Source organism: Fringilla coelebs, assembly GCF_963513975.1.
Source record: "Fringilla coelebs genome assembly, chromosome: 2".
NCBI classification, from domain to species: domain Eukaryota; kingdom Metazoa; phylum Chordata; class Aves; order Passeriformes; family Fringillidae; genus Fringilla; species Fringilla coelebs.
Genome location: NC_140029.1, coordinates 958,548 through 971,039, shown reverse-complemented (window position 1 = coordinate 971,039; position 12,492 = coordinate 958,548). Strand labels below are relative to the sequence as shown.

At 47.1% G+C, this 12,492-nt stretch overlaps 1 protein-coding gene across 3 annotated transcripts in view; it reads left to right on the top strand.

Moving 5' to 3' along the window:
* ITSN1 (intersectin 1) overlaps positions 1-12,492 on the top strand; it is a 107,405-nt gene that overhangs the window by 44,038 nt on the left and 50,875 nt on the right. For all 3 annotated transcript variants that reach the window (XM_084226747.1, XM_084226746.1, XM_084226748.1), the window contains 5 exons: positions 250-512; positions 2,987-3,136; positions 3,955-4,095; positions 9,012-9,099; positions 9,272-9,411. In XM_084226747.1, the coding sequence (XP_084082873.1) occupies positions 250-512; positions 2,987-3,136; positions 3,955-4,095; positions 9,012-9,099; positions 9,272-9,411 (782 nt within the window). The remainder of the gene's footprint in view (positions 1-249; positions 513-2,986; positions 3,137-3,954; positions 4,096-9,011; positions 9,100-9,271; positions 9,412-12,492) is intronic.

Genomic DNA, 12,492 nt, shown 5'->3' with positions numbered 1-12,492 from the left:
CAAGTCAGCATTTCTCATCTCAAGGTTTGCACACAGATGCCCACTGGGTGAGCCTTCTGCCAGGCCCTGAGAGCTCTCTACAGATCCATTTCCCACACTAAAGGCAGGCTGGCCTGTGGAGCCGTTATCCCTAGTGGGGAGGAGCAGGGTTAGCCCTGCTCAAGGGATTCCTGCATCTCTGTGGAGTGTTTGTTCCCAAGCAGTGGCAGAGTTTAACTGTGCTTTTGCCCCACGTTTCCGTGCACAAAGTGACGTTCGAGGACAAGAAGCGGGAGAACTTCGAGCGGGGCAACCTGGAGCTGGAGAAGCGGCGGCAGGCGCTGCTGGAGCAGCAGCGCAAGGAGCAGGAGAGGCTGGCCCAGCTGGAGAGGGCCGAGCAGGAGAGGAAGGAGCGCGAGCGGCAGGAGCAGGAGCGCAAGCGGCAGCTGGAGCTGGAGAAACAGCTGGAGAAACAGCGCGAGCTGGAGCGGCAGCGCGAGGAGGAGAGGAGGAAGGAGATCGAGAGGAGGGAGGTGAGCCAGGGGAGCACTGGGAGCGGCTGGGCCCTGTGCAATCTGGGCTTCTTTTTTTAGCCAAGGTTGGCATTAAATGTGAGAGTTTCTTTTTGGGACTTCTCGGGTTTTGTGTTGCTGAAATGACTCCCGAGGTATTAAAGAGTCTTTTGTCCCAGCCTTGTGACTGAAGAAGAAGTTGAGATTCCTGGGCTCTGCTTTTCAAGGTTGTTTATTTTCTTTTATCCATTGCACTCTTTCTCTGACCTGCTGAGATCTGTCCAGCAGGTCGGGTTGAGGCACACTGACTGCCCTTGGGGCAGTGCTACTTATTTATACTAAGAACTGTGTGTACTTTATTTACAATAACTTCCCAATACCCATCACCCATGTTAGACAGTCTGTCTCTACTCTAAACCAATCCAGAAGTGCCACCATCCCAGCAGAAGATGGAGGCCAAGAAGAAGAAGAAGAAGGACAGGACATGCCCAGATTTCTCCATCTTGCCTCCTGACCCCCATTCTAAACACCCAAAATTCTACATTTTCACCCTGTGATAAATTCACTGTCATTCTACTCAAACCCTTGTGGCTGTAACTCTTCACACAAAGCTGTTTCCCTGGACTAAAATCAAAGGCACAGGTGTCTGTGACTCTGTGCCAAGGTCTCTGAGCTCCCTGGCAGGGTCTGGAGCCCTCCAGGGCAGCCAGAGGAATGTCCTGGGTTCTGACAGGGACTCAGATGTTCATCAGTTCTTGTCTCTGTCACAGTCTCACAAACCCTGAGCTCTGCAGCACTTCACTCTAACAAACTAGAAATGGAGCCCTGTCTCTCTCTCCAAGGCCTTTGGAGGACAAACTGTCCAATTAAGAAATGACACCTCAATTATTTTCACTTCTAACCCAATACCCAACCACCCATGCCCACAATGGGGACTTTTTTATCCAGTGACACAAAACCACCCAAACCCATGGAGAAGGAGAAGAAGAGGGCGAAGAAGAAGGAGCAGCCTCCACCCTAAAGCCTCCATCCTGCTTTCTGTCTATTACTGCATTCTAAACCCTCCAACTCTGAGTTTCCCACCCTGTGATATCACACACTTCTATCCAAACTGCACCCCCACAATCCCAGTTCTGTCATTCCATTCTGGAAACTTCTCCAGGGCCTCAGGTCACTGCAGTGTTCTCTGGGGGTCAGTGCCTGGCAGCACAGAAAGTCTTAAACCTCTCAGTATCCAGGGTTCCAACAGTGCCCCAGCTTGGGAGCATCCAGGTGAGTGCTGGGCACTTGGTGTGTTGCTGCCAAGATGAGGAGGAAACTTTTAAAGCAGGAACTAAAATTTCTGAGGTGTTAAAGGCAAGGGAGGGGCAGTTTTTGCTTCATTTGTCCTGTGAAATGAATGGATGAGACATTGACATCTAGGACAACATGCTCCTAACCTCTCATTTCTTTAAAAATAGTATTTATTATTACTGTTGTATTATTATACTTGATGTTAAGAGGTGCAGGAATGATCCAACATTCATGATTTTCCAGGGCTGAGTTCATTTCATAGAGTCCCAGAATGGTTTGTGTGGAAGGGACCTTTGAGGTCCTCCAGTTCCAACCCTCTGCCATGGGCAGGGATAACATCCACCAGACCAGGGAGCACCATCCAACCTGGCCTTTAATTTGTTAAAGGAAGCATGCCTTAGTTGACCCAAAAATCTCCTTTTTTCCTCCCATTGCCAAACTGGGATAGGTTCAGCACAGGAACACTTGGCTGTTCTTTGCAGAGCTGCAGAGGGTCTCATGTTGGAGGTTGGAAAGAGATTTGAATATGTCCTGGAGAGTTCTCCTGGTATTAAACAACCTGTTAAATCAGCAAACTGGATCTTGGAAAATAGAGGGGTTTTCTTTCAGTCACCTCTGTGATGCCTCAGGTTCAGCTTTTCTATTTTTTGTTCTGTGCTGCTTTAGTGTGTGGGTCTGGGTTCATATTATGGGATGGTGAGCTCTGCACAGAGCAGGGAGACAAAACAATTCCTGCTCCAGCTGGGCACCAATGAGCCAAATCTCAGGCCAGGAGCACAAACCCCGTGGGCTGGAGAGAGAAAAACAAGCAGGGTGGGACTGCAGGGGCTGAAGCTGGGATGGGACAATGAACTGCAAGGTGCAAATGGAGCAGAGCTGATCCCAGGGAGAGACCCCGTGCCCGGCCGGGCATTTTGGGGCCATTTTGGGTCATCTTGGGTGCAGCCCTGGCTGGGCTCTGGTGCTGCCCCAGGTGGGTCCATGCAGGAGATCCTTTGGATAAATCCCTGCTTTATTCTGGGACTCTGCCCAGCCCCTGCTCTGGCTCAGCCTGCACAAGGCCTCCTCTGCTGTGCAGGGAAGCAGCCCCTGAGCAATTTGTGTGTGCAGAGCTCAGAGCAGCCCCAGTTTGTACCAGCATTCCAACTGAATTTCAGAATAGGAACAGCCCAAATGACAGCTGGTGGTGTTTGACCCTGCAGGCTGCCAAACGGGAGCTGGAGAGGCAGAGGCAGCTGGAGTGGGAGCGCAACCGGCGGCAGGAGCTGCTGAACCAGCGGAACAAGGAGCAGGAGGACATCGTGGTGCTCAAGGCCAAGAAGAAAACCCTGGAGTTCGAGCTGGAAGCTCTCGTGAGTGGTGGTGGAGCAGCAGCTCCACAAGCAGCAAGGCACAATTCTTCCCAGGAATATTTCTGGGTTTCACATTCTCTGAACCTCAGAGAAAGAAAAAACAAGTCTTATCATTTGCTGTGCCCGTGTTTGTGCCAAAGTAAAATGCAGTATGAAAACTGTTTACCCAAAATGATGATGCTTTGTTTCCTTGGCCTTCAGGAAGGCCTTCCTTGGCCTTCCTTTCCTTGTTTTGGGGCCAAGTGTGTGTGTGTGTGTCAGGACTGTCAGCTGATACCCACAAAATGCTGTGCAGTTGTGTGCTTGGCACATTCAGTTTAGATGTAATGTAATATAGTGTAATATAATATAAAAGAATATAATAGAGTAATTCATTAACCTTCTCATAAGATGGAGTCAGCTGCACCATTCTCTCCCCTTGTCAGGGCTGCCCTGCAAATTCAATACACAAGCACAGCCTGCTGGTGACTGTGCCCTGGCTCTGGTTGCTTTCTGTGTTTTCTAGAATTTCCACCACTGATATTTCTCTTAGTCTCACTTGAGGTGTTTTTATCCCAATTGTGATCCCAGAAAATGTCACTACTCAGGAGAAAAGGCCACATTTTGTCTGGGGAGAACCTTAAAGCTTTTTCCTGAAAAAAAAATTATTTTTTCAAATGTCCTGTAAATTTTCCTATCTCATCTGGAGAGGACAGACTAAAGATGTAAATGAGTTTTAAAAAAGGAGTTTTTAAAAGAAGTTTTTAGATCCAGACTTGCACAACCAAACATTTTGGTAAAAAAAATTATTAAATAGATGTTTTTCTTTTCTTTTAAAGAATGATAAAAGAAACCAGTTGGAGGGGAAGCTTCAGGATATCAGGTGTCGACTGTCGACCCAAAGACAAGAAATTGAAAGTACAAATAAATCCAGAGAACTCAGAATTGCAGAAATCACCCATTTGCAGCAGCAGCTACAGGTGAGAAAATGTTCTCTAGTTTTATTCTTAGCCTCGAATTTTAACCTCCTCAAAAGCATCAATATCCTGAGCAAAGTTAGAATTGATGTGTCACTCCTGTGAGTGAATGTCCTGCAGAGGTGCCCAGGAGCTGCTTCCTGCACTTGCAGGGGGGGTCTGGGGTGATCCCTTCATCCTCCTGCCTTTGGCTGCACGTGCTTCTGGGGGGGAGAAGGGAATTGTCCTGTGGGAATTCTGCAGAACTGACTGCAGTGAAGTGGCTTGATGTTCTTTGAATGATAAAAAATAATGAACTTTGGAGCTGCCAGTGAAAGCAGGGAGTGTTGATCTAAGCCTGGCATTTGCCTTTCTTACTGAAATGACTAAAATTCTGTGACATGAGAGCTGCAGCTGAGAGGTGTCAGCCTTTAGGGAAGGGATATTCACTGCACTTTGTAAGGGTTTTCCAAGGGGCTGTAGTATTTGGTTCAGGAATTTTCCTCTTTGTTAAATACTCCATAGGGCTTGAAATGAATTCTTGGCTGCTCGTGGGGGCTCTCAGTGTGTTTGTACCACTACAAAGAATCTCACACTTATGGAGCTGAGGTTAAACCTGGCTTAAAACATAATCATGCTTTTTTATTATAAAAGTTAGTGATTAAGTTAAAAAGTAATTAGTTACTAAGTTAAAAATAAAAATAATTTAAATATAATTTCTTAATTAAATAACTTTTCCTTAAAAAAACCTTATAAAGATAAATACAAAACCATTTTATAACTTATTAATAAAATACTGTAAAACTCACAACTTATAAAGCTATAATATATGTAAAAATAATAAACATCTAAGTCCAAACACAAAATAGCATCTCAAACACTTTCAATCCCAGCCATAACAAAAACAAACAAACAAAATTTAAATAAACTAACGGTTAGTGGTGCCCTGTGTGAGGGCTGAACTCACAACCTTCAGATTATGAGACTGATTTTTTGAGGGTCTGTGCTTTTTATAAAAAATTAAATAAAATTAAATGTATTTAAATTTCAATATGATAATAATACTTCATAAATAATTTTTATTATAAAAATTATGGTAAAATAGCTTTATCCTGCTTTCCTTGGCAGTTGTTGTGTTGGGTTTTGGGCTTTGGGGTGGTTTGCAGCAGTAGCTGTGGCTGTGTGGAGATGCCTGCTCTCATTGATCTCCACCACTGATATTTCTCTTAGTCTCACTTGAGGTGTTTTTATCCCAATTGTGATCCCAGAAAATGTCACTACTCAGGAGAAAAGGCCACATTTTGTCTGGGGAGAACCTTAAAGCTTTTTCCTGAAAAAAAATATTTTTTCAAATGTCCTGTAAATTTTCCTATCTCATCTGGAGAGGACAGACTAAAGATGTAAATGAGTTTTAAAAAAAGGAGATTTTCATCCTCTCAACTCTGAACTAGGTCCTAAAGTCAGTATTGTCATTGTCTTTGTAGGGTGCTGTATCTTCATTGGAAGTAGTTTAGTTTAATACATCTGACACTTGCTGTGGGAAGATGAGTTAATTCAGAGGAGTAATTATGCTTCAGCCTATTAATTACTGCTAAGATGCAGTTCCATTAAGCTTGTGGAAGAAGGGGTGTCCCAGTTAGTGCTGGTGATGAGGATGTGTGCCAGTTCTCTGCTCTGTGCTGTCACCTCAGTGCTGCAGGGATTATTTCCCTCCTTGCTGAACACCTGGGCTCCCAGGTGATTGGAAGAGAATTTTCCCTTGTCCAAGGGGCAGGAGCTGGGTTTTGATATCCCCTCCATGTGGGACATTACTCAGCTCTTGGCCATTTCTTGTTGCACGAGTTTCCAGAGTTTGTGATGCTGTTAATTTCTTTCATCTGTGTCTTCAGTATGAGGCAGGGACGTGGAATCCATGTGGTGGGTGTTCTTGGCTAGATGCTTATTCCATGCTTGTCAGGGCTTTCAGGAAACAGGACTTGACCTTCAGGATGCCTTGGCATTCTGTGTCCTTACACACTCCCCAAACTATTCAGTGTTTGAGTAATCTGGGGTGTTTGGAAGCGTTCTGGCCTTTACAGACAAAGCAGCCGATGTTGTGATCACATTCCACCCTCAAATGCTGTCCTGTGGTGCTTTTTGTACTTGGAGAATTTCTGTTTCTTGTTGATGTCCATTCTGCTGCTTGGTTGATCTGCAGCTTTCTCAGAGCCACAGAAACCCAGAGGGGTTGGGTTTGGAAGGGACCTTAAAGCTCATCCATCCTGCCATGGGCAGGGACCCTCTCCCCAGAGCAAGGCTGTATATTGTGGTATATTGGTGTTTCTCATTTGTTCCAGGCAGACTATAGTCCCAGGATGGCAGTCAGGGAATGTCCTGAGCTGCAGGGACCCCCAGGGATGCCCCAGTGCCCCCCCTGCCCTGCCCAGAGCCCACCAAGCCCAGCCTGGGCATCCCTGGCAGCGCTGGCCAAAGGCTCCTGGAGCTCTGGCAGCCTGGGGGCCGTGCCCATTGCCTGGGCAGCCTGGGCAGTGCCAGCACCCTCTGGGGAAGAGCCTTGCCCTGCTCTGCAGCCTGAGCTGCCCTGGCCCAGCCCCAGGCGCTCCCTGGTGCTGTCCCTGTGGCAGAGCAGAGCTCGGAGCTGTCCCTGCGCTGCCCCTCGGGAGGAGCTGCAGCCCCGGGGAGCTCTGACCTCAGGCTGCTCCAGGCTGAGCTGACCAAGGCACCTCGGGGGCCCCTCCAGACCCTTCCCCAGCCCCGTGTCCCTCCTCTGCACTCTCTCTTGGATCTCTCTGACACTGAGACACCCAGAACTGTGCCAGCCCTGGAGGTGAGGCTGCCCCAGGGCAGGGCAGGGTTAGAGTGTGCAGCTTTTGGGATGGGGCTGGGAGAGCTCTGTTGCTGTGTCAGGCCCTGCAGCTGTCACGAACACGTGCAGCTCCTCAGAATCTAATCTGCAGCTTATCTGAATTTTGCTGCTTTGCTACTTGTGAATTCCTAAAGTCCTTGACTGCTGTGTGCTGTCTCAGGGTATTTTCTGGAACATCAGGAGCTCACAGGAGGCTGCAGTTGTTGCATAATGCTCAGAGCTGAGCTGGGCACTGCAGGGCCCCATCAGGGTCTGGCACGAGGAAACTGGGACACTCCAAAACCATGGCAGTGCAGTCAAGCCTGGCTTTAACCAAAATCAAAACTTTTTGTGGAATTGTGGGATCACAGAATGGTTTGTGTTGGGATGGACTTTCAAGCCCACCCAGTGTCACCCCTGCCATGGCAGGGACACCTCCCACTGTGCCAGGCTGCTCCAGCCCCATCCAGCCTGGCCTTGGGCACTGCCAGGGATCCAGGGGAGCCCACGACACCCCTGGGGCTCACTCAGGTGTTCAGGGATCAGGGGACATTTATTCTTAGCATTGAGTGATGTCATTTGCAATCCTCCATGACAAATTGAAGCTGTCAGCTGCCTGATTCCTCAAAAACCTGCAGTTCCAGAGACCTGCTCAAGAAGTTCCAGGGTTTGTGGGAAAGATGGGATGTTGGTACTCAGGTGCTCTTTCACCTCGTGCTGCTGAAGGTGTTTTGACAACTTGAGCTGAGAGGTCCAGGCTTCAGAAAAGTGTGTGAGGTGGCACTTCATGCTCTGAAAAGGGCCAGGGTTCTATTTATAGCAGGGTTCATCTATAGCATCCTCCTGGGGTTGTATTTGCAGGGGTCCCAGGACAAGGGAAGAGATGGGAATCCTAACTCCATGTTTCAGAAGGCTGATTTATTGTTTTATGATATGTATTATATTAAAATAAAATTATATATTAAAACTATACTAAAGAATAAAGGATTTCATCAGAAGGCTAGCAAAGGAAAAGAATGATAATAAAATCTTGTGAGTGACCAGAGAGTCCAAGACAGCTGGACTGGGACTGGCCATTAATTAATAACAGCTGCATTAGACCAATCAAAGATGCACCTGTTGCATTCCACAGCAGCAGATAATTATTATAATTATTGTTTTTCTTTTCTTCTGAGGCTTCTCAGCTTCTCTGGAGAAAAAGTCCTAATGAAGGATTTTTCATAAAATATGTCTGTGACATCCTCCAAAGGGAGGGACCCCTGTAATACAGCAGTTCACAACCTTCCAGCCACGTGCTGAGTTTGAGATCAGAATCCTCTGCCAAGAGCTCAGTGTGGAGAGGTCAAGGACTCAGGGACTGTCATCCCACAGAGCTTGTGTTTCATGGCTCTTGGCCAGAATATTTTCCTTTAAAAGGAAAGTCTTTATTTTCTCTTCCTGTAAATGTTTGTCTTTCTATTCCTGACCTAAGTTACTAATGATTAACACTGTTGTTAGTATTATCAATTAACTCTTAGTGGAGGGGACAGCCAGGGCAGGCTCAGCTGGGACAGCAGCAGGAATTTGCCCATGGAAAGGGGGCTCAGGCCTTGGCAGGGGCTGCCCAGGGAGCTCTGCAGTGCCCATCCCTGCAGGTGTGCCCTGGAGGTGGCACTGAGTGCTCTGGGCTGGGGACAAGGTGGCTGTGGGGCACAGCTGGCACTGCCTGGGCTGGCAGGGCTTTGCCAGCCCCAGGGATTTGGGGATTCTGTGTTTTATTTTTTAAAATCAGAATTAAGCATTTTGTAAATGCTTGTTTGAACATTTCCTCAAATTTAGCCTTGTTTCCCTGCCCTCAGTTTTGGGTAATTCCAAGCCAGGTTCAGTATTCAGTGAGGTTCAGATCAATTCCATGAGTGGCAGAGTGTCAGGGATCTGTGGGGATGTCACACACACAGTGCTGGGATCAGCTCAGTCACACAGGAGGGAAACAAGTGATTCATCATTCACTGAGGGGACAGGTGAAATGCAGATGAGAGGTGTGCTGGCTGCAGCTGTCCCTCACTCACCTTGTGCCTGCTTTGTTCTTGTTTTCCCTGCCATGTCTGTGCTCCAGGAGTCCCAGCAGATGCTGGGCAGGCTGATTCCAGAGAAGCAGCTGCTCAATGATCAGCTCAAGCAGGTCCAGCAGAACAGTTTGCACAGTGAGTAGATTCTGGGGCATGCCAGAGCTGGGCCAGGACACATTCCCACCCTGGAGTGTCCCCTGGAACTGCTCTTTGTGTGCTGCAAGATGCAGATGGGAAAATGTTGCTTGCTATGACTTAAACTGTTCCACAGAAGAAAATACTGACTTGACCATGTGTTCCAAACCAGGGGATTCCCTTCTCACCATCAAAAGAGCCTTGGAAGCCAAGGAACTGGCACGGCAGCAGCTCCGGGAGCAGCTGGATGAGGTGGAGAAAGAAACCAGATCTAAACTGCAGGAAATTGATATTTTCAATAATCAGCTGAAGGTAACCCAGGGCTCCTGAAGCATTTCTGAATGTTCAGTTAATTATTTTCTAACCTGATTGTGGGGGGGAAAAAACTGAACTGCAATGATTCAGAATGTCAAGTTTGGGAAGCGTTCTCAACCTGTCTGTTGAGGATTTGATTTAATTTTTATTTTATTTAAGAAAATGCTGCTCAGCTTTCAAACTCAGGGTTTGACTCAATTTAATCTGCAGAGTCTCTTCAGGAGGAGATTTGAGCCCTGATTCCAAGTCTGTGATTGCAAAAATGAAATTACCAATTTCTGTGCTTTTCATCCAGGAAGGGCAGGCCAAGGTCAGCAAATCTGCTGGAATCAGGAGTTCAAATTGAAATCTTGAATAAAAGAGACTTGATTTTCTGCTGCCACCCAGAATTGTTATCTGCTGTCTGTGTGCTCCTGCTTGTCCCTGAGTGTAGCTGCCTGTGGTTTGTGGTTTCATGCTTTACTGCTGCTTTAACAGTCTTTGTTAAAATGGTGATTTCTTTTTTTTGGTGTGTATTTCTGCACTGGCAGTGTCAGGGTTCTGTATAGAGAAGCTGGAAATCAGTCTGTAGTTACAAACTTTTAATAGCATTCATTTTTTCATAAAATACTCCAATGTTCCAGTACTTTATCTGCTAATTCCACTGGTGGGTTCTCCTGAAAGCTGACCAAAAATGCTCAATCTCCTGCAAGATGTCACAAATTGTATTACAAGTATTCAGCAGGAAAAGCACTGTAACAGAGACATTAATGGAGTTGTTGTGGAAGTTGATCGACTGGGATTCAATCAAACAATTTAGGATGGAAGTTGGGGTTGAATTTAAGCAACAAATAACTTGTTTCAATTGGAGTTATTAATAATTATAGGAAAAATTAAAAGTGAGCCCCTGTTTTAAGGCTTGTTTGAAAATGACTCTCCCAGTCTGAGACAGGGAGGATGGAAGGGGAGAATCTCTGCAGAGTCAGACACAGGACAAACAAAATGGGCACAATTTATGTTTCAAAGAAAATAGAATGGTCTAGTCCTTGCTTAATTAATCCTTGAGGTTTAAACCTCGCTTAGTTTTTCTTCATGTGTGGTTTTTGGATACATCTTAGCATGTTGTGCTTCTTGGGTATTTTTTTTTAATGGAGTCCTTTAAAAGTGAAAAATGGAACCAAAGGATATTCATTCTAGAATTAGTGCCTGTGTTTGGACTGATCATAAATTACCTAAGCATAAATGGGAAAGGGGTGAACAGTCTTGGTATTGTGACAGCAGCAAAAAAAAAACCCCAAACCAACAAACCAGTCCCCCAAAACTCAATCCTTTAAATATTGAAGGATTGCACTTCCCAGATCACAAGCTGACAATAATTAAAAATGGAAGTTGCCCATTAAGCACAGATTTGTCAGCGTGTGCCAGGAATCCAGGAATGCCCTGACCAAAGGTAAATGATTTTGCATTTAACAGGAAAAGAGGTTTCAATCAGTTGGTAAGGAGTTGTGGAGACACTTCTTTGGGAAGAGCAGAAGGTCTCCTCTGGCCTGAGGAGATTGTGGGGATTTCTGCCTTGCTGAGCTGAGGAGGGGCAGTCACAGAATCCCAGAATTGCCAGGGTGGGAAGGGGCCTTCAGGATCACCCAGTGCCACCCCAGCATCACCCCAAACCCTGTCCCCAAGGGCCACATCCAGACACCTTTGGGACACCTCCAGGGCACACCTGCAGGGATGGGCACTGCAGAGCTCCCTGGGCAGCCCCTGCCAAGCCCTGAGCCCCCTTTCCATGGGCAAATTCCTGCTGCTGTCCCAGCTGAGCCTGCCCTGGCCCAGCCTGAGGCCGTTCCCTCTGCTCCTGTCCCTGTTCCCTGGCAGCAGAGCCCGACCCCCCCGGCTGTCCCCTCCTGGCAGGGACTTGTGCAGAGCCACAAGGGCCCCCTGAGCCTCCTTTGCTCCAGGCTCAGCCCCTGCCCAGCTCCCTCAGGAATGCTCCAGCCCCTTCCCAGCTCCCTCAGGAATTCTCCAGCCCCTTCCCAGCTCCCTCAGGAATTCTCCAGCCCCTTCCCAGCTCCCTCAGGAATTCCCCAGCCCCTTCCCAGCCCCATTCCCTGCCCTGGGCACGCTCCAGCCCTGGCTGTACTATGGAACTGAGCAGTGGGAGCTGAATTCAGAGACTTCTCCCTTTTGTAGTTTCTCAAGCCTGGAGGATTTTATAATGGAATTTAAAACCCTAAAGAGGCACATAGATTTTTGTGGGCTCTGCATGGAAGGGACAGAGAAACCACTCAGAAGCTGCTGAGTGCAGCAGTGATTCCATGGCTGTTGTTCTTCATGGAACCATGGAATGTCCTGAGCTGCAGGGACCCCCAGGGATGCCCCAGTGCCACCCCTGCCCTGCCCAGAGCCCACCAAGCCCAGCCTGGGCATCCCTGGCAGCGCTGGCCAAAGGCTCCTGGAGCTCTGGCAGCCTGGGGGCCGTGCCCATTGCCTGGGATTTTTCCCCCAGCACCCTGGAATTTTGTGCCCAAGGCCAGTGAAAGCTTTCCTGGAATCCTGGATTTACTGAGATTTGTGTGAAGTGGAAGTTCTGCACCCACAGAGAGCACATCGCTCCAAAGCAGGTCCTTATGAACTGCCATGATCTATATCACATATATCACATGATATCACATGATCTCTCATATCAGTGATCACATCGCTCCAAACCAGCTCCTTATGAACTGCCATGATTTTCACATACAGTTACCTAAAAAAAAATCAAAAATCTATGACAACTTTTAGGAACCACCAGTGGAAAAGTGACTGACATTGGCAATAGGTAGAAATTGGCTTGTAAATAACACTAAATTAATAATTTCCTTAAATAGCAGAAGAACGTGTTGAGTTCTCAGCTCCTGGCTGTGTGCTGTGGTGCCATCTGTGTGATTATCCATTATCTAGGCAGCTGGATAAGGCTCACAATGAGATGGAAAATTTTTCAAATTGTGAAACAATTCCACCACATCGGAGCTCTAAATATGATGAAGGTTTCTTGTAAATTAAGGGATAATAGGTCAAGATGAGAGAGATGGAACTCTTCCTTTTTAAAATACATTTTTA